The 22,485-nt window shown below is 36.0% G+C and overlaps 2 protein-coding genes across 3 annotated transcripts; one reads left to right on the top strand and one right to left on the bottom strand.

The window, feature by feature from the left end:
- The first annotated feature begins 2,264 nt into the window (after nt 1–2,264).
- Nucleotides 2,265–19,126, top strand: LOC132285003 (regulator of nonsense transcripts 1 homolog). The gene is made up of 29 exons (XM_059787161.1): nt 2,265–2,961; nt 5,523–5,774; nt 5,868–6,038; nt 6,185–6,235; nt 6,452–6,544; nt 6,707–6,802; nt 7,044–7,094; nt 7,191–7,309; nt 8,222–8,330; nt 9,360–9,482; nt 9,570–9,641; nt 10,570–10,641; nt 10,739–10,805; nt 11,659–11,801; nt 11,891–11,962; nt 12,046–12,174; nt 12,978–13,133; nt 13,439–13,552; nt 13,637–13,735; nt 13,818–13,895; nt 15,328–15,462; nt 15,807–15,881; nt 16,023–16,131; nt 16,282–16,655; nt 16,762–16,824; nt 16,918–16,989; nt 17,285–17,416; nt 17,777–17,896; nt 18,182–19,126. The coding sequence occupies exons 1-29, from the start codon at nt 2,440–2,442 to the stop codon at nt 18,305–18,307; spliced, it is 3,795 nt and encodes a 1,264-aa protein (XP_059643144.1). The 5' UTR covers nt 2,265–2,439; the 3' UTR covers nt 18,308–19,126.
- On the bottom strand, nt 9,647–22,412 carry LOC132285006 (uncharacterized). Of its 2 annotated transcripts, XR_009472409.1 has the most exons (2): nt 19,168–22,412; nt 9,647–10,144 (listed from the first exon to the last, which is right to left on the bottom strand). XR_009472409.1 is itself a non-coding variant. In XM_059787164.1 (1 exon), the coding sequence occupies exon 1, from the start codon at nt 20,217–20,219 to the stop codon at nt 19,500–19,502; it is 720 nt and encodes a 239-aa protein (XP_059643147.1). In that variant the 5' UTR covers nt 20,220–22,412; the 3' UTR covers nt 19,076–19,499. The 2 variants fall into 2 exon arrangements, 1 of the variants encoding a protein (XP_059643147.1); XM_059787164.1 differs by lacking the exon at nt 9,647–10,144 and having other exon boundaries at nt 19,076–22,412.
- Nucleotides 22,413–22,485: the final 73 nt, after the last annotated feature.

The raw sequence follows: 22,485 nt of genomic DNA on the forward strand, positions 1-22,485 counted from the left end.
GGAATCCACATGAGTCCCACATGAATGCTATGAATGGGCAGAAATGGCTCAGAAATGGCTCGGTTAGAGTCCTTAGTTAATTATTTCTGTCCAAAAATTATTTTTTCTTTACGAATATAATATCGTTACTTTAAAATATTGCAATACTTTTACTTTAAGAATGCAACTAGGGACGGATATAGAAATTTATATGAGGGGGGGCCAAATTTATTTAGAGGCATTTTTTTCAAAATTTTAGTAGGGGTAATTTTAAATTTTTATGGGTATAAATGCAAAAAAATATAAATTTAGGGGTATAAAATGCAATAACAAAAAATTTTAGTGGGGCGGGATTTCCCCACCGAGCCCACGGTGGATCCGTCCTTGAATGCAACATCCATTACTTTGAAGTAATTGTTGCTACTCATTCGAAGGAATGGGGATTGTATTCTCAAAAATTAGGGTTTTACACTATCTCGAAAAAAAGGTGATAAATTATCAAAGTATGTTGCATTTTCATAATAATAGTGTTGCAATATCAAAATATAAAGCATTGTTTGGGCACACTCATAATATCTAATGGCAACCTAAATGTAACATTTTTTCACAATAAATCATTTTTTAAATGTGTAATGGCATCCCATCCATTGGATATTTTAACATCCAACGGATGGGGAGCGTTTGGTGAATTTCTTTCGAAAAGAATAATATTCTTCCTTTAAAGATTTGACAAGTTCTTAATTAGAACAACTTTTTTCCAATAGTTATCCATGGGACCATTGTCCACTCTAAAAAGCAAACACATCACAAGTCAGAACAGTTGAATTATTATAACCACTGGCCAATTCAGGTTTTTCCTTTGAAGTGAGGACACAGACGGGACATTATCCGGTGGTAGAGCATCCAATTTTTCGAACGAGCGTGAATGTACATTCATTTCATATTTGCATTTCATTTTACAGACATATATATATATGTTAACACTGTAAAATTCTGCATTCTATCCTTAATCTAAGTGTCACTAGTTTAAAAAATTTTCTTTTAATTTTACCACTTGCTTGGTTTAAAGTTTAAAAACTTTTACATTATTTATCAAACTACCCTTTTCTAGTTTGCTTGCAGAAGGAAAAAAAAATATAAAAAAAATAAAAAATTATGTAACAATTGCATTGTTAAAGTCGTTTGACTTATCATTCAGGTGTCCGGACCTTAATTGGAAGCACAATAGTCAAAATTGTGATGTACCACGTACAGTTCCCTACTGCTACCATGTAAATTTTTAGTAATGCAGTGCAATAAGCCCTTCTTCAAAAGCTTTTGAAAGAACCCAACTTCACCTTAAATGTTAACTAATTTGGGCACCCAATACAGTCCATGCTTTATAATATTAGTAGAAAATAACCCCAACGGCATAGCGTAGTGATGATAAAGACTCTAAGCTCACATTTTGAAAATCTAGGAGTTTGAATCCTTCTAGAATCATCTATAGAGAATTTTCCGTATATGAAATGGGGACCGATTATATAACTCACAAGTTTTCTAAAGCACTTCTTTATAAGTTACATTTTAACTTACTCGACTTCAGGTGAAATTTTGGCAATTCAACCCAACTTTCCAATACCCATTGAATTAGAGTCTATGTTTTGCATTTTTTGACACTATGAAAAAACGTGTTTGGTAAAATATGATTCGTTTTGCACAAGAACGAAACATTTCGTGAATAATGGCCAAAAATTGAAATACCAATTTGGTGTTTTTACATATTTTCTTTTTATAATCAATTTGGTGTTTTTACATATTTTCTTTTTGTAACAGCAGGTACTGTAACGATGAATAATAAAAAATAAATAAATAAATAAAAATTATTAAATGACAAGTTTAAATTAACCATTACATTTTTCAAACTCGCAATACTCTTTTTACAAAATATGTTTTTATGTTTTTTCTTTCAAAAATCTTATAACAAATAAATATTACCAAATATGTTTTTCATTACAATTCAAAACTTAATAAGTCATATAATTCTTTTAAACAAATATTGCTCTCACACTTTGCATCCTTATAATTCTTTTACCGCTACTCCGCTCCACCTATGACATGCGTTTCCGCACTGCTTTATATCGTAGTTTAAAACCCTTTACAATAAAACATTTTTATTTTATTCCGAGTTAAAACAAAACGGAACCAAACAAGTAGGCCTCGGTGAATTGGCCTACAAGCTCTAAAAAGCGTCACGTGCCCATATTAGTAGATTCGGCAAGTAGCGCGTGATCTCTCCTTCTTCATTACGTCCTCGCACAGTCGCGCGCACACATACACACATCGCATTTTCAGTCCCCCTCTATCTCTCTGTTCCTTTCCCCAATTCTTATCACACTAAAAACAAAAAACCCAAAGGTAACCCTAACCCTAGTTTCACACTATCTACACTTCAAGAACACCGAAGTTCTCGATTTTCTGATGGATTCTCAGGCGAACAATCTCTACGAGACGGCGTCGCAGCCGGACACCGGCACCGACGCGTACACGTTCCTCGATTTCAACACGCAGGGCGAAGATTTCGATTACCCTGAATTTCAAGAACTCTCGCAGCCAATTCGATCTTCAGTATGGCCCACACCTTCCGATTCCGTGTCGGACCATGCCGATAGAGCCACATCCGATCACCAGTCTGACGCTTCGCCGGTCTCCACCACCTCCGGGACGGCCACGAAGGGACGGGGTGGTGGTGGTGGAGGGGGAAGTAGTGGTAATCAGGCGATGGTGGATGCCATTGCGGCGGGAATGAGTGGATTGAATTTTGAAGAGACTGGGGATGATGAAAGTTACGAGTATGGTAAGGGTGATTTCACGGAACACGCCTGTCGGTACTGTGGGGTGCAGAATCCAGCGTGTGTGGTGAGGTGCAACGTGTCGTCCTGCCGCAAGTGGTTCTGTAATTCGCGGGGGAACACGTCTGGGTCGCATATTGTTAATCATCTGGTAAGTGGAAGCATAGATAGTGATATTTGTCGTGGATTTATGTGAATATTTTTAAAATTTTATGTGCATATATGTTATGTATGTATGTATGTTTGTATAGTTTGTTGATGACTTTAATTGAAGGAAATGCAAGGAACTGAGTATGGCGTATTGTTAATTTTGTTGGGTTTTGCTTTTTGATGATGCACTTTATAATGTTTATGCAGAGAAATATGAAATTATGAAATGATGTATTGGAAGTTTGATTTAAAACCCGATTCTTTGGATTATCTATGGTTTTGTTGAAATTTTAAGATGCTTCTAAATACAAGAAACAAAGAAAAATGAAACTATACAGTCTATACTAGAAATTTGGGTTTTATGGTCATTTTATAATTGTCTATTATTTTCTTTGGCTTTCAAACGTCTTTTGCTTCTCTATTAGCATTGTATGATATGCTTGCACACTTAATAAACTACCAGATTGCAATAAATAGAATATTGTTATAGGTGTTGAGGCAATAAATGGAGGATGCAAATTCATGATCGCATACTTGGGTAAAGATAAAGACAATTAATGATTTGAAAGTTTTGAATAGTGGCAGCCAATTCGTGTTAAAAGCAATATCAGATATTTTGGATGGTTGATATGATAATAATGCCTGGAACAATGATTAAGAAGGGGAAAAAAAAAAAAAATGAAAAAAAAAAAAAGAAAAGAAAAAGAAGAAGAAGAATGAAATTGATGGCATTCACTGGAATCAGAAGTCATCCCCTTTCACCATGATGGACTTTCCTCGGACGAACGGAACTATAACACTTGACCGTGTTAGGTTCCTCAAGATCAGGATTTTGATTCATAGCTCAATTGAACAGCAGGCAGAGTAATGATGGAGTAGTGGTTTCTGTCTGCTCGTGTGTGTTTGTGACTTGGCCTTAGTGAGAGAAATGGCGAACAATTTAGTTCGAAGAGGAAGCAATCAAAACTTGATCATCATCATCCTTGCCTGAATCCTAAGTGAATGGGATTGGGGTTGGCCACGTGAAATCTCTTTTTCCATTCTTTTCTATTACACGTCATTTCAAACACTATATTAACTTTCTAAAATTAATTCTAATAATTTCATCCCAAGCTAATTTTGGTCACTCAATTCGTCTCTTACCTTCTATGAGAACTAACCTTTGTCTTCTTATTGTTGCATTTATGGGTCTTCGTTGTATGTGTCCGCACCATCTAAGCCCACTCTCTCTTATTTTCTCACAAATGGGTGCCACTCTAAATATTTCTCACACTATCATTTGCAATCCTATCTCTTCTATTCACTTCAAGCATCCATCTTAAAATCTCATTTCCAAGCAGTCAGAACCTGATAGAATCATTAATAACAACATGCAAAATGTGAGTAATTTTGTTAACCAGTAATGTATCTTACCATTGTGTAGGCTTATGTTTTTTATTGGAAATATGGTCGCATGAATATGCCTGACTTGCAAAGGTACTCACACGATAAATAATCATCTACTATTATTACGAGAAAATACAAATTCTAGATACATTGAAACTTGAGTTATCCTTTTTCGGGCATAAAATCCAATCACTGAACCTTCTTTCTCTGTGAATGCAAGGGATCCTTTATATTGACACTTGATATATTAAATTCTATGTCAGATAATTGTTCACATATTACCTGTCTAGGTTGTCACTAATGTTCATTCCCCATTGATTACTATAGTTGTCACAAAAATGAGGTTGTTTATGTTATGTATGGTGAAATAGTGGCTGCTCCCTTTTATGTGGAAGGCTTGATGAGATATTATTTGGTTTATCTGGGTATGTTCCTTGACGATTTGACACGGGTTTGGACAGGAGATTATTGATTTAGCCATGATTGTAGGGGTAAATGAAAATTTTGTTGGTTTATTATGGTAATTTTTATGAGTTGTGAGGCTTTTCGTCTCATTTCTTTTTGTGGAGTATATAGTTGCAGGCCTCCTGTCTGTGCACGGCTTAGCTTCTCTTGAAGAAGATTCTTAGGATAAAAAGTCAAACCAGAGACATACATACTCTAATAACTGTCTTCTAGATTGAGATGGATGCAGTCTCTTTTTTCTGTACTTGATAATAACCTTTTTTATTTATTTTATTTATTTTTTAAAAAATGTGTGTCCATGGAGACTTTTTCGGTGGAAGTGCTCATCAATTCTGATAGTGCTAGTTTAATTTTGAAGTCATCTTATTATTTGTTATTGTTTATAGTCTAGGGATCATGTATGCTGATTTATTTTGCTGCTTGTCTTTCTCCCCAAATTCATTTTTTGCATGCCTTGTCACAAGTATAATGTTATACTAGTACTACTTATCTGCTCGTGAATCTCAAATTTCATGGTTCTAATTAGTCAGTGCCTCCATAAATGTTTTAGTTGCATAGTATTCCTTGTGATCCTCTGTTTTTTTTTTTTCCCGGAAGTTATCCTTGTGATCCATTTTCTTGCCTAAATAAAGTGTGTACTAGTTTGCAATAGGATAAGCATCGCACTATGATAACTTTGGAATCAGCATGTTCTGTTACCTACATCTGTAGGTTCGCGCCAAGCACAAGGAAGTTTGTCTTCATAAAGACAGTCCCCTGGGAGAAACTATCCTTGAATGTTACAACTGTGGATGCCGAAATGTGTTCCTTCTTGGATTCATCTCTGCCAAGACAGAGAACGTTGTTGTTCTTCTTTGCAGGGAGCCTTGTCTGAGTGTCAATGCTTTGAAGGACATGAATTGGGACCTCAGTCAGTGGTGTCCTCTTATTGATGATAGATGTTTTTTGCCATGGCTTGTTAAGGTTAGTGACTCTTTATCTCCAGTTTATTATTTTTGTATTGTCTCTAAGGTATTATATACTTTCCTTAAGTTACTAACATTTTGCACTTTGCAGGTCCCATCTGAACAGGAGCAGTTAAGGGCACGCCAGATCAGTGCTCAACAAATAAATAAGGTAGAAGAACTTTGGAAGACAAATCCTGATGCTACCCTGGAAGATCTTGAGAAGCCTGGTGTGGATGACGAACCTCAACCCGTAGTCTTGAAGTATGAAGATGCATATCAGGTATTCCTGCAACAATAGTTTCAGTAATACTTGCTACACAAATTATGATTATGTTGCAGCAAGAGAATGACGAGGAAGTTGTAGTTATATATAATGGCTGTGGCGTCTGTATTAATAAGTTTTTGCTGCCTTATTTCCTATTGCAGTATCAAAATGTGTTCGCGCCACTCATTAAGCTCGAAGCTGACTACGATAAAGTATGCATTATTGTTTCCTCAATGAAAGATCTAATCTTGTGTGACATTGATTCTTTCATTTTTTTTTTTTTTTTTTTTTTTGGGTCTTTTGAAGTAAGCATGTTGATACTTGTGCAATTCCAATATTTGCCTACTGCAAGTCTCTTTAGGTTTGTACCAATCAACATATTGGCTCACGTTACACAAATCTATTTTTTATCTTGATCTTTTGTGTAGATGATGAAAGAATCTCAAAGCAAAGACAATGTCACAATACGGTGGGATATTGGTCTCAACAAGAAGCGTGTTGCATATTTTGTTTTCCCAAAGGTGCTTTATTATTTTCCTTATGGTTTTTGTTTCTGTTCTGTAATTTAAAGCATTGGCATTACAATATATTCTTCATGTCAGTGCCAAACTTGTTTGGCCATGAGTTTTTGTTTAAACTTTTAAAGTATTCCCGTGTAAAGCTAAAAGTTTGTTATGTTGTAGGAAGATAATGAGTTGCGCCTTGTACCTGGTGATGAGTTGCGGCTACGTTATTCAGGAGATGCAGCTCATCCAGCTTGGCAGTCAGTGGGGCATGTGGTAGGAGTTTTTTTTTTTTCTCTCTCTCTATCTCGAGTTGCAACTTTTTCAAGTTCTTTTTCATGAATTATATTTCATTTCAAATTTTCTGATTTGAGTCACTTGTTTATAAGAACTGTTTATTTGAGGGGTGTCGTGCAGTTGTTTTATTAATTTACAAGATATTATGAGGAAGCTATTTATCTATGGAAGGTATGATGTATTATTTATTTTTCTATTCTTTATTTATCTCGTATTCCAGATAAAATTGACTACCCAAGAGGAAGTTGCACTTGAGCTTCGTGCCAGTCAGGTAACTTTGGTTATAATTTTTGTGCCTTTAGTAGTTGGCGGGTTTCAGCTGTCATTGGTCCTTATTTTATTTTATTTTATTTTTTATCTTTATTAGGGAGTACCTGTTGATGTGAACCATGGTTTTAGTGTCGACTTTGTGTGGAAGAGCACAAGCTTTGATCGGATGCAGGGGGCAATGAAAACCTTTGCAGTAGATGAAACAAGTGTTAGTGGGTGGGTTAGCTGCTGCTTTGTAATTATTGCATTTGTTATGTTGAATGAAGATTTTCCAAGACTATTTTATTTTAAAATTTTCCTACAGTCGTCTGTCTTAAATCGTAGCAAACGTTGACAACAGTGAACACAAATATAAATAGCCATCAATATATAAAAAATAAGTAGAATTCATTGATGATTATATTTAAAAACTAAATTGAAGCGGTTTAAAGGTATGCTATTGATAATATCTTTAAGTGTTGGAGAATGCAATTTAGTGTTGTTGCAACAAGTTTCATAACTTGTTGATTCTAAATCGATGAGTTAACCTTGTAGGTTTGGAAACAGGTTGCCTTGGTTAAGTTGGTTTGGGTTGTGTTGATTTTGGCAATTGAACTTTTGGTCCCACTTGAGCAATCGCCATTCACCCAAAATAAGATTGGCTTTCTATTTTTATCTGAAGTTGGCCTGAGTTATTACTAGTAATTACCCTTGGAGTGATATAATAGATTAGCTGAGCTTTTCATTTCAAACGAAGCCCTGTTATCCACAGAGAATTCTATAACTACTGAGCTAATTATAAATATGTAGCCAGACAGCACAGCATGTGTACACATATCATATACTGTATTAACAGACTAAAAGAGATTGCAATACCCTATTAGCTTTGGGCTGGTCTGGGCTGACACATTGGCCAGTGTAGTACACTTGAAGTTGAAGGTATACAGACTTGAATTCTGATTCTTGCCTTATTTAACTTAAAGTAGGCACTGTTAAGCCTGCCCAGATATCAAGCTTGCAAGCTAATCTGATATGGGTTCAGCCAGTTTGTACTTCAACTACTTGGTTACTTTTTATTTGAGATCCTTTTTTTCCGGCACCTGAATCGTTTGCTTTGAAGTATGAATTAACTAAGTTAACTCGGTGCAGGTACATTTACCATCACTTGCTAGGACATGAAGTTGAGGTTCAGATGGTCCGTAATGCACTGCCTCGTCGTTTTGGTGCACCAGGTCTTCCAGAGCTCAATGCATCTCAAGTAGGCTATCTTGACACTATATCCATTTGAATATCATACTTCGTTGAGCATGTATCTTTTTGTGTCAAATACTTGGAAAGAATTATTTGAGGTTGGCTACATGAATCCCATGTTTCCATTCCGCTCTATTTACAGCCATAGCCTCAGTATGTTCCTCTTCTTTTGCATGTAAAGAATTAATTGTAGTGCTAGTCGAGGTGATCTGACCAACATTGCAGTATTGGGTCTCATTAATTTTAAGGTTTTTCTTGATTTCTCTTTTTCTTTTTCCGTTTTCTGAATCTTTTTCTCTTTTGTTGTTTGGGGTGGGGGAGGAGGCTGAAACAGAACTTTGTTTTACTTTTGGTGTGATCAAATGTCCTACAAACAATAATATTAGAGTCTTAACCTGGCAAGGGGAAGGATGCTGTGATCTCCTAGTACAAATGTAGTCGAGAAAATGCCCTGCCAGGCTGTGTAATTTTTTTGCTGGCAATATAGGTGCTTAGGCAGCTGCCCACACAAAAAATGTTCATGGAATTTCTTTGGAGAGAGTATCGCAGATGATGTTAGAAAATGTTTAACAAAGCATATTTTCACAGGCAGTTGGTGTATTTGATGATGGTGATTTTTTTTTTTTTGGATAAATTCAACTTAGTAAAATTCATCTTCCAAGCTAGTGGCAACAAAATGAGGAGTGAAAAATAGAGCATCAACTTCATGATCAAGCATCACCTGGTGAAATTGTAGTTACTGATGTGCAAGTTAAATATTTTCAGAACAAGGAAATTTGAACTTTTAATCTGAAAGCTCCAAATGATAATTTTGATTGGCTGTAGTCAATTTAGGTAAGAGGTAGTGTTTCCTGAATCGTATCAGGGTGGTTTGGGACTTTTTTTACCATTTTCAAATTTTCTTGCCCTGCTTTGCTTGAAGTTATGTATAATGTAAAGTTACATAACCTATTCTAAATATTCATACTTTATTTGTCTATTGTCACTATTGTTAATTACCTAAGAACACTATATGGCATGCTTAATCTGTTGATAGGTTTTTGCTGTAAAAAGTGTGCTTCAGAAGCCAATCAGTTTGATTCAAGGTCCACCCGGCACTGGGAAAACTGTCACGTCTGCAGCAATTGTGTATCATATGGCCAAGCAAGGGCAAGGGCAGGTAAGTCATTAGCATTATTTCCTATATCTAAATTTTGCACATGATCACATGTAATTGTTGTTTATCATTCTTTTCTTTTCATGATAGGTTTTAGTTTGTGCTCCAAGTAATGTGGCTGTTGACCAGCTAGCTGAAAAGATAAGTGCCACTGGTTTAAAGGTAATCATATCACGTAGTTGATGGTAAACTTTTATCACAGTTACGCAAGCTTTAGTTTATCTTAATGTGATATCATCTTGCTTAATGTATGCATATGTCGTAGTTTTTTCGTTAATTGATCCCTCCTCTGTTTTCACGTAGCTAAGTTCAGAAAGATCGTCTTTTGTCATGTTTTCTTGTTCTCAGAAGTATTGGGTGACAAGAATCATTTGCAAGTCGCGACATAGGATGTTCTTTTGTGACTGATATAAGCTATAGTCTAACATGAAGGAAAAAAATTGATGCATTGTCAAGGTGTTGTCTTCTAACTAGTTGCAGAGAATTATAATAATAAACGTAGCAATGCAAAATTTTGGTTGCTTTGCAGTGAATCTCCAGAAAGTGATTGTCATGACTCATGAGTTTGGTATAAAGCTTTATTCATCATGTGAATGAGCTATTTATCTTTCTGGCTTCTTTCAAGTGATGAGTCTTTACTGTTGCCTTCATGGTATAACTTGTACCTTAAAAAAAAAAAAAAATTAAATAAAAATAAAATAAAATAAAATAAATAAAAATTAGGTAAGGAGAACATTGATTATGACAAAATATAAACCAACATGAACTATTATGGTTCCTTTTTTGCTATAAGCATTATGCCAAGATCTTTGCAGAATTTCCATCATAATTTTCTTAAAATGGTCTATAAAGATGTTTCTCCATAATTTTCTTAAGATAGTTATCTGATTTAAGGGGTTGGAGAAAATGAAATAAAAAATTGAATTTCTAGAAATGTTCCGGTTTTGTGACAGTATATAGTTTGTTGTGTTATAGGTAAGCTGTTTATTAAGTGATCATCACAGTTGTTTGATTTTTCTTAAATGATTATATGTGTGAAATTTCTCTTGCTATCTTATGTCTTTGACTTTTCTCTCTCCCCTCAAACTAGGTTGTAAGACTTTGTGCAAAATCAAGGGAAGCTGTAAGCTCTCCTGTTGAGCATTTAACGCTTCACTATCAGGTTCATATATTTGTTTAATCCATTAAATATCGTTGTTGTGATGCATGTTTAGCTTCTGCATTTCTACCATATGTATCTTAATATCATTTCATTGCAGGTTCGACATCTTGACACATCTGATAAGAGTGAACTTCACAAGTTGCAGCAACTGAAAGATGAACAAGGTGGGACTTATATTTTTTATTTATTCTTTGCTAATTTACTATTTTGTTAGATTAATTTTTGGGGTTGTATCCATGGTTTCCCTGTTAGATTTTGGGTTGCCAGGCTTGCTGATCCTTGGCTTGGATTGTTTTTTGTACTCCTTAATGCTGGATGGCCTTGTTTCTGGTTCAAATGTTTTAACACTTTGTCATTGGTTTGACTTGTTAAACTATACTAGTTTTCCTTAAGGTAGGCTGAGTTTAGTAGATCCATAGTTATCAGGGGCATAAGGGTGGCTTTTGGAGCCTAGGACCTAGGTGCAACTGCGAGGCGCTAGCCTGATTGAAGTATGACACACATTGCATGCTATAGCTTCAGCCACATGAATTTTCGATAATCCTTTAACTAAATCATCATGCATTGCATTTTTCTAACTTCCAACAATTGAATAATAAAATTACCATGAAAACATTAATATCCCATAGTCAATTTAAGCATTCAAGAACTAAGAGTGATAAAAACAAAGCCATACATCCAAATACTAATAGTGATAAAACCTAAGAAGCATGATACTAAAGCAATGAAAATCCAAGAATGAGTTTCCACTCCTAAAACCAAGCAATCCTAAGGGATCTAAAAATCATCCTGTTCAACAAACAACATAGTCTTATAATCTTCCTCATTAAAAGCTTTACAGCCCTCAACATCTTCCTCCTCTCTCCTTTGGACCAACTGAGAAATAATTTTTTGTATAAATGGATGCAAATTCTTACGTATCAAAAAAAATTAATGGATGCAAATTCTAATTGGAATCTCATATGTGTCAAGACCTGAATTTGTACTAATGGAGTTCTATTTCTTAAATTTGTACAGGAGAACTGTCCAGCAGTGATGAGAAAAAATATAAAGCGTTGAAGAGGGCAACAGAGAGAGAGATATCTCAGAGTGCTGATGTCATTTGTTGCACTTGTGTTGGTGCTGGGGACCCTCGATTGGCAAATTTTAGATTTCGCCAGGTTGCATGCATCTGATGTGAGCATTTGGCAGTCATAAAGCGATTCCAAAATTTTGTGCTGTGGTTTACATTCATTTCATCTGTTTTTAGGTACTTATTGATGAGTCAACTCAAGCAACTGAGCCCGAGTGTCTTATTCCCTTGGTTCTTGGGGCGAAGCAGGTAGTTGCTGACATATTTGTCCATACTTCCTTCAATTTTTTCCTTTATCTGCTTCATTTTCTAACTAGATATTCGTTTATCAGGCTGTTCTTGTTGGTGACCATTGCCAGCTCGGTCCTGTTATTATGTGCAAGAAAGCAGCTCGTGCTGGGCTAGCCCAGTCTCTATTCGAACGTCTTGTGCTACTTGGTGTGAAGCCGATTAGGTTGCAGGTGATAGCTCTCATGTTTTCTCTTTTTTCTCTCTTTGCCCCCCCCCCCCCCCCCCCCCCCCCCTTCCCAAACCAAAAAAAAAACAAAAACAAAAAAAACCAAAAACTATCAAAAAAAAAAAAAAAAGGAAGAGAAAGTAATTTACAACTTATTTATTATAGCTTTGAAGGTTAGCATTAAAAGACTAATTGGGAACTTCTATATTACATTTCTTGCATCTATATCTGGTTCACCTTGCCTGAATGTTTATGTTCTCTAGTACTTCCTTTAAACATTTTGTGGCTTTCTCGGGCGATGTTAGTATGAATTGTATGAAGTTTCTCTCAGTTTCAGCTCCTATCTTGATACAATTATATATTAGGAAGTAGGGGATCCATTGCTCCTCTCGCCTTTTCCGGCATAGCATAACATTAGATGTTGATCAGATCAGAGATTCTATTCAGTGATGAAAACATTCTGATACACCATATTTTTATTGTTATTGTTTTGTTCACTTTTTGTTGTAGCAGTTAGAAACCTGCTATCAGTTTTGCTAGATTAATGTAATCATGTTTTGCATCTCATTCTGCAATTAATGACAGTCCTCTCTTTATTGTCTTGTGAAAATTGATGTGGTAAAACTCTTTTGAGGACATGGACCGAGTGTACGACGTGCCTTGGGTTTACACAGATGTCCTTGTACCTCTACTGCCCCCATGTTTATAAAGAAACATTATTTGCTTGTACAAAAATATGGAAACACTCACTTATCAAAAAAAAAATATGGAAACACTGATCATATGTCTTGTGCTCTTAAATTCCAGGTTCAATACCGCATGCATCCATCCCTTTCAGAATTCCCCTCTAACAGCTTTTATGAAGGTACACTTCAAAATGGGGTGACCATCAATGAGAGGCAATCATCAGGCATTGATTTTCCTTGGCCTGTGCCTAACCGGCCCATGTTCTTTTATGTCCAGGTATAGTGATATGCAAATTAATTGTTTGTGTGTGCGTGTGTTTTTTTTTATTATTTTGCGTTTAATACTATCAATTAACATTTTGAATGTGAATCACATGCTTATATGATTATGCACTAAACTAAAAGCCTAAAACTCTATTTTCTCCTAAGAAACAGCATGATATCAATATTTGTTGAAGCAAAGCACATTATAACCTGCCTGGTGTAATTTAAAATTAGAAATTTTTTATTTGAAACAACTCTTTCTCAGCAATGCATGACCCCTCTTTCTCTCAAAAATGCATGATATCAAATTTTCTCTAGATGGGGCAAGAAGAGATAAGTGCTAGTGGAACATCTTATCTGAATAGGACTGAGGCTGCAAATGTTGAAAAAATTGTGACTACATTCTTAAGGAGTGGTGTAGTTCCTAGCCAGGTGCAGTATGTTCTTTTCTTCTTTATTGCACTTAATGGAATTATTTTCATGGTTCAGCAATCTGATCATTGATTTTATTTATAGATCGGGGTTATAACACCATATGAGGGACAGCGAGCATATATTGTGAACTATATGTCAAGAAATGGTGCTCTAAGACAACAACTTTACAAGGAAATTGAGGTAATGTATGGTTTCAACTTGCTAGATGCAGCTGTGATCTGATTCTTCACTTAAAATGCCACATATTGTGTGATCTTTGTAGGTTGCAAGTGTAGATTCGTTCCAAGGGAGGGAAAAAGATTACATAATTTTGTCTTGTGTGAGGAGTAATGAACATCAGGTTGGTTGATCTATCTTCGCTTAGAGTCTGCTTGTAAAAATTTTAGTTTTGGTGGTAATGTTCAATGGTAGGTGTTGGCTTTTTATAATTGCAGTATGAGAGACCTAGTGAAACAGTATTTTACAATCTGCGTGGCTTCTCCCTATTCCTTAGGTTAAAGGAAGTTACTGGTTCCCTTTGGTCACGAGTCTCTATTTTAAAATAATGTAGAAGAGGAGATTGTAGAAAGTTTTGATTGGTGTGCTTTTACTTCCAGTCCTGTGGGTGAAATTTTTTAATAGCCAGACCTGACATTTGAACAGAAATACTGTTCATCATATTGGTTAAATTAATAAATTGAAGTTTTTAATATTGTATGATTTTCGTCAATATTGTTCTGTGCAGAACAGATAATTGGGTTTTGTGCAATACTTTGCAACTTGTCATTTCCGTTGCCCTCCAATTTTTTATTAGTTTTATCTAAGAACAGACACAGGCCTCCAGCTCCTCACTCTTGACCCAGCTTCGTATATATTAGGATGGGGTTTGGATCATCTACCAGTTTGCTGCTTCTGATAAATTGTACCTCAGAGGCATATTGATTGCTGTTTGGTGTTGTGAGGATAAAGTTTTGAAGGAGACCATGCCTCTTAGGGTGAGAGGATGAAACTTCTTGGACCAGTTGGTCAAAGCTGGAAAATGGTCGGTCCACTGGTCTGTAGATAACTGAACTTCAATTCTATCTATTTTGAAGACAAAAAAATATGCTTGATGAGAGTCAAGCCGCCAATCTAGTTTTGCCATGCACATAAATGAGCCTTCATTATCTTTCATGTTTTTCCTTTTTTCCCTTAGCTCTTTCAATGTACTTTTGGTGATTATGAACTTGAAACTCCCTGCAAGCCAGGCAGGTCAGCAGAATCAAGTTGTGGTTGAACCAATTTTTTTGTGGATTGGCTCTCAGAATGGGTCGATGGCTGGTCAAGGTTTGATTAATATGCCTGCGAGAATCCCTGAAATGTTGTTGTTATAAAACTGAAGACAATAATTTTAGTTTATTTTAGTTTAAATTTGTTGTTGATTCAGGTTCGAATGCACTTGTAAAATACATACACGCATGCGGAGCTAAAAAATTATTCTTTATGCTCTGCCTTCAATATTTAAGCATCAGCTCTCTTACTCTCTCTCTCTCTCTCAGGTGGGAGGTTCAGGATTTGGATGATATGTTCTGGGGCTATTTTATACCATAACATTGTGCTTCATTTTATATGTTTGAATTGCTTCATTCTCTTTGTTACTGTATATTCCTGTTTAAAGATTAATTAGTTAATTGCACTCCTTGTTAATATTTTATCTATCATTCTGTTATTTATGAGTCAACTAAAGTTCATGTTGGCCTTCGACTTCAATACGTGATAACAAGCTGATTCTTGATAGCTGTCCTCTTACACAGGGCATTGGATTCCTTAATGATCCACGCAGACTTAATGTTGCACTGACGCGTGCTCGTTATGGTATTTGCATATTGGGGAACCCTAAAGTTCTAAGCAAACAACCGCTATGGAATGGCTTGTTGACACACTACAAGGTATCATTACTGTTTGATGTGTTTTTTTGTTTTTTTTTTCCATTTCTCCTTGTGGATTACATCAATTAGGATACGCTTGAATTTTGCTGGCTGGAATATGTTTTGGATAGTTAATGTTTGCCAACCGTCACTGGCTCAGTTAGCTGATTATTTGCGTACCTGTTGCTTTGGGTACTTATGTCGGGGCTCCAAATTGCTGGTTTAATCATTATGGTTGTTTACCTTCTTTGTTTTAAAGTCCATAAAAATGATTGGCAGTGTTAAAGTTTGACATCTGTCAGAATTATAAATCAGTCTGACCCTCTACCTACTAATTTCGCCATTTTATGATTTTCCTTTTTTAGGAGCACGAGTGCTTGGTAGAAGGTCCTCTGAATAACTTAAAGCAGAGTATGGTTCAATTTCAAAAACCAAAAAAGGTATAACTTGAACAATGGAATCTCAACAATCTTAAGTTTTATATATACATATATATATAATTATATATTTGGTTTGATGCATATACAACCATGGGTCATTTCTTGAGGACACAATGAGGTTAATTACAGTATATGGAACAGATCTACAATGACCGCAGACTTTTCTTTGCTGGTGGACCTGGAATAGATAGCTTTGGCTCTGTTACCTCATCAAGCCTGAATTCTGATAGGAGGAGCAGTCGTTCTGGGGGTATGTTAGTTGCTGAAATGTTTTATGTATGAATGATTTTTTTTTCTTTATTAGGATACAGTTTTTATGTATTCTCTCATCCTTATTTTTAGTTATTCTTTGAGAATTTAAGAATTGTGAGCAAAGGAAACTTAGCTTTTCTGAATGCAGGTTCTTATATGCCATCTGGCCCGTCCAGTGGTACCCATAAACCTGGAGTACATCCTACTGGTTATCCAGTGCCTCGGGTTCCTATATCACCATATCATGGTGGCCACCCTTCCCAGCCATATGCTATTCCAACTCGCGGAGCTGTACATGGACCTGTTGGAGCAGTTCCTCATGTTCCCCAAGCAGGAAGCCGGGGTTTTGGTGCTGGGCGTGGCAGTGCTGGTGCTCCCATTGGCAGTCATCTTCCACACCAGCAAGGCTCTCAGCAACCCATTGGAAGTCTTGGGCCTAGTTTCAACTTTCCTGGTTTGGACAATCCAAATAGCCAGCCATCTGTGGGTGGACCATTATCTCAACCTGGATTCGTTTCTAATGTTCGTACTGTTGTTTTTTATTGCTATTGTTGTTATTATATAATCTCGAAACTTCTTTCTATTTTTATCATGGTTGAGTCCTGAGCACTTTTATTTTAAATGATAGATGACTGTTCAAGGTCCAAGCCAAACATTTCGTGATGGATTTTCTATAGGGGGCATGTCTCAGGTATCTGTTTCTGCTAAAATTCACTTGTTACAACAATTGATTATTAGAATTTTTTTATTTCTCTTGAGAACTTATCTTTCAACCTTCTATCAGGATTTCTTGGGCGATGACTTCAAAAGTCAGGGATCACATGTTCCATATAATGTAGCTGACTTCTCCACACAGGTACAGATCACAAAAACATTTTTTTCCCCCGGAAATTACCGATCACAAAAACTTGCCACACCCGTGTATTCAGCCCTGCACATGCATAGGCAGTGTACATAAAAAAGGTCCTCGGTGGTGGCTGGAACCACAAGACTATTTATATCCTTTGATTTTTTGAATGAGAAAAAAAATATGCTCATGTATTTGATATGTGTATTTGATTGATTGTTATAGACGATTCCACTAAAATAAATAAAATAGATGTTTTCATTAACAACACTCAATGTTGGTATGTTGCTGTCTTGCTATGCAGGCTTCTCAAACTGGATATGCTGTCGATTACGTTACACAGGGAGCACAAGCTGGATTCCCAGGAAGCTTTCTAAACCAAAATTCTCGAGCTGGATATTCTCGTTTTGGTACAGGAAATGATTTCATGTCTCAGGTTTGTTCATTTTATTTATTTTGTAATGATATTATTATTATTTGGTGGGTTGCCATCTTCTTAAAGCTTTATTGAAAAGGAAAAAGAACCTCAAAAAAGAAGCAATTGAAGATAATTAAAATGAGACATCCCTATAAACAATACAAATCTTATACTAGCAATGAACAGAACTTTTTTCTTTTTCTTATTCTTTATCATGACAAATAACACAAACCCACTTGCCCCTATGGGGCCTTGAGCCTGGGTAGGGGAAATACCACTATGCTACAACCCTTAGTAATGTTCAAACCTTTGAATTTCCCTATAAAGCAGCAAATTTGTGTTTATTTTTGCCTCACTCTGTTAAAACTTCTGAAACAGGATTACATGGCTCATGGATCACAAGGTCTGTTTACACAGGTTGGATTCAATGATCCATCACAAGATGACACTTCGCAGAGCCACTTTGGAGTGACGAATGCCAACCCACTTCAGTCTCAGGTTTCTTCTTTTACTGTTACTCCGTGATAGATATATTATGTGGCCAAAACTATCGAAGTGGTTAGATGTGTGGAGCATGTATCAATTGAAGTATGCTGAGCCCTGCAAAATTTGGTTGCTTGCTTATCTTAACCAAATTTTGGAAGTCTGGGAGGGCTTTTGCTTGTTGACAAATGTTTCCTGAATCTATCCTTATAGTTTGTTTTACCAGCTTGCTTTGTTTTTTTGACCGGTTATACTCTTTAAGTTGGAATAGTCTTTAAAGTATTTTTAACCTATTTACAGGGTTTGTTGAATCCTCTCTACTCCCAGCCTTTTGCTCACTACAACACGCAGCCAATGAACTTGCAGGGTCCACAGCCCCAGCAGGGGCAGAACACCCAGAATCAGAAACTTCACTACAATGGTTGAGAGATTGATTGTGGGTTTTATGTTGTGATGGGTTGGTTATATCTTTTGCATCCAGCAACTTGGTTTGTTCCATCATGTGTGTCCAATTTATGTGCCTTGAGGTGAAGGGTCGGTCTTTCAATAACTGAGTCCGGTTTGAGAATACAACCCTCAGAAGTTGATTCTGAATAATCGGAATCAGATGGTTTGAGTTGGCAAGAAGCTGTTCTGCAGTTTGGAGCAAACAAAGGCGGCACATCTAGAGCTGAGAAAGTAAAGGATAACCCACCCCAATTATTGTCTTCAAGTTATGATATGACAAAATACACTCCTGGGAGTGAGCATTACATGGCACGGTGTTGGGAAGGGAAGCAGATCTAATTGGATAACTTACGGCGGTGGGAAGCTTATTATTTTATATAGAGGAGCTATACCACTGATTTTTGTACAGCCTGCTGGGTATTGTGGCTTTACCCTTCCAGCTCTCACTGACATGTGAACTATACTACACATTAGTTTTAAACAGACAATGATGATATGATCCCAGAATTTGTAGGTATTATAGTGGTATATTGTGGTTGGTTTGCATTGAATGCTTCAAATAATGAATTGTATCATTGAGAGAGAGAGCGTAAAAATAGTGAAATGATTTTGGAAGTGTTCTATTTGTTGTTTTCTTCTTTAGATTATCTGCCCTGCCCGCTGGTGTCGTCTCTCTCACCAACTACTTTGATGTATATGTTCATAATATTACTTGCAAGATTGTTTGGAATGTATTTGACAATAGAATAATACACAATTATCTTTCTAGACAAGAATAAATATTTTTTTATGTTTCCATTGAATTTGTTGAAGCATTATCATTATTAGTATTATTATACCTTGACAACAATTGACGCACTGAGCCATCAGAGGCCTTTGGTAGCCTGAAGTTTTTAGCCCGCCTCTGTTATCACAAAAAAAAATAAAAATGCAAAACGATAATAATTAATAGCAAAATACAAATTTGATAACATTTTCCAGAAAACTTAAACAAAATTGCTCCAAATGTCAACTCTAGGGGACAAAAAAATAATAATAAAAATTAAAAGTTCGATCTTAAGCCAAATCTGAAAATTTGATATTATTCAAGAATCAAAAGTGGGATCTAATTAAAATTTCTTCAAACTTTCTTTTTAAACTGCTGCACAAATTCAGTAGGAATTAGCATTTTTCAGTCAAGATTTTGGTATGGCTCTACAATAGTATTGTCACGAGCAGTGGTTAACTGGTTGGCTAATACACTTTGATTAGGTGGAAGGAGGTTAAAAATAGCGAACACCCCAGAACTCATACTTGTCACAGATGATGAATTCAAGCTACCGAGTTGACTCGGCCACTCGACGACTCCAAACCCTTCACTCACCAACTCATTCAAGCACTCGCTTGTCCACGGCCGAACCTCGCAGGCTGCCCACACCACCGTATCCTTCCAGCAAACCCTCTTTAGGGTCCCTGCCAGTGCTGCCATCTCCGACTCGTCATAGAACACGTCCGACATCAACACCAGGTCCAACTCGCTGAGTTGAATCAGCAACTCATCGGACCCCCAAACCAGTTGACTCACCTCCACTCGGTTTCCGAGTCCGTTGGCCTCAACGTTCCTTCTCAACCCAGAAAGCAACGGCTCGATATCCGTCAATATGACTCGGCTCGCGCCGAGCTGAGAAGCTGTCAAGCCGGGAAGCCCTGCTCCCGCCCCGAGTTCGAGCACGGTTTTGCCTCGGAAATCGAACAGGAGTCGGCCCTGCGTCGACATCCACTCGGAAAAGACCAAGGCCGAGTCCCAGACCCATGACCCGGTGAGTGCTCGGCCGGTTGCCGAGTCACATACATCGTCGAGCTCGTGTATTACGAGTTTCTTGCCTGCTATGTCTATTTCTCTGATGCCCATATATATGATATATATCTGTTTTTCTATAGATTATATGCATGTGTGTGTATTATATATATATATAATATTACATGAAGCATTGTTTTGTGGTTGGTTTTATATTTGCTTAGTCCACCTAAAAAATTCCAATATTTTCGGTTTTTACCTTTTCTCTTTATTCCCTGATTTTTTTCCTTTATTCCATGATTTGGTTTCCTCTCTCTTTATTCCTTGAATTTTTATTCCTTTGATTCTTTTTGGTAGTTTTTATGGTTTTTATATTTTATTCCTTTGATTCTTTTTGGTAGTTTTTATGGTTTTTATATTCCCTGAATTTTATTCCTTTGATTCTTTTTGGTGGTTTTTAGTCAGAGTACTCAGTTTTTATATGCCATGGGTCTTTTTGGTAGTTTTTATAGTCAGTTTTTATATTTTAGTTTTCTTTTGAGTTTATTTCAATTTTGTATGGTAATTTCTTATTTGACATTTTGTAACCTTTAAAGATTTTTTTTTTGTTAGACACTACCTTTAAAAAATTGTGTCTAAAACTCTAAATAGAGAGGTAATAGTTCGGACTTCGGAGAAGTAAAGAACAAAAAGAAAAAAAAAAAAACAAATAGATTGGAATGAGTGATAGATGTAAAATAAATGGATAGGCATTCTCTACAAACCAAAACAAAGGAATATAATTTGCAACATTATCTATTTTTTTTTTCATTCATTCCCCTCGTATAAATCTTCTTTTGTTTGTGGTACTCATAAATGAAATGAAGTAAAATAAAATGTAAAAGGGAATAGAATAAGAATGAATTGGTTAATCAAACAATCACTGCAAACAGAATGGTCATATTTTAGTTAGACTATTTAAAGAGTTATTTAATTTATCCGGAAAAATTATTTTCGAATAATTCAACAGTACTATTCCCTCCATCCTATTTCGAAGAATTCAACAGTACTATTCCCTCCATCCTAATATAAGCGTCTTCGTTGGGAGCTGTACTACTCCCACCGTCAATATAAGTCACACAGTTCTCATTGACGGTTATATTGGGACGGAGGGAGTATTACCTAATGACACTATTATAAATTATTAGAAATGGTCTCCTATAATCATTATCAAAATCATTTCTCAAATAATATGTCAATACAAGATTTTTTACTCCACTATGAAGAGATGTGGAGGGAGGCATGCAGGATTTGAATGATAGAACATTTCTTTTATTTTTTATTTTTTATTTTTTATTTTAAAAGATGAAAATTTAATCCTAAAAACAGTTAAGAGACACTAATAATTAAACCAACCTTTGTAATAAAAGCAATTAGGAAAATATTAAAATATCAAATTGCCCATTCTGCAGTACCATACTCATAATCTTTCTTGTGTAAAATCATCATTCTTACATCATAAATGAGCAATATAATCAACAAGCAAGTGGTACCGTACTCATATTTTTCAAAGAGGTCATGAGTTCGAGCCTTGGAGGCAGTGCCCGTAATCTATTGCTACATTTTCACCCGAACCAAAAAAAAAAAAATGAACAATATAATTACTTGATGCGATTCAGATTCAATCACTTCATAAATAAATTTATGACGAAAAAGTAAGTTTTTTTTTTTTTTATTTTAATTTACATCTTCAATTGACTCAAATAGGATAGATTTATTAATCTTACACTTCTTCGAGTACCAAAGATTCAACTCCCTAGTAATCATTAAAAATGGTTTTTAAATAGTTATAATAGAAAAAGTTTCCCTTTGAGAATTCTAGTTTGTTTCAATTCAAAGAACAGAAACGGCATAGATATAAATCCAGTATTTTGCAACAGGAACATCGCAAAAGACTCGGATCCATTTTTGAATGAAAATCCACATCTTGATGCCACTTTCAAATTCGTAACAGAAAATTCAATATGAGATTTAACAAGATAATGATGTAGCTGAATCTGAACCTCAGGATTGAGGACTGCGGAGTTTAGGAGTGATATTTGGCCATCTCCCTTTTCCTCTCCACTAAATGCTTCAAATGCAATCAAATCCATGGAACGTTCGACATAGCATTGCCAAAGAAGCAAAGAGCCAATCCCACCATCTACAATAGTATATAAATATGGCCTCCTTTAATTACTTTGATTAGCCAAAGCAATCATAGCACAGTGGTTAAGTGCTGGTATAGCTTATGAAAGAGAGGACTAGGGTTAGGAGTTCCATTCCATTCCTACAGTTGACGAAAGCCGAACGAAGGCTGGGCAATGGGTTCAGTAGAATCTTAGCTTTGGCTCAAAGAAGG

The sequence above is a fragment of the Cornus florida genome, unplaced genomic scaffold (genome assembly GCF_030987335.1).
Source record: "Cornus florida cultivar Cherokee Brave unplaced genomic scaffold, ASM3098733v1 CherokeeBrave_3.0.0_Hap2_Chr11, whole genome shotgun sequence".
NCBI lineage: Eukaryota > Viridiplantae > Streptophyta > Magnoliopsida > Cornales > Cornaceae > Cornus > Cornus florida.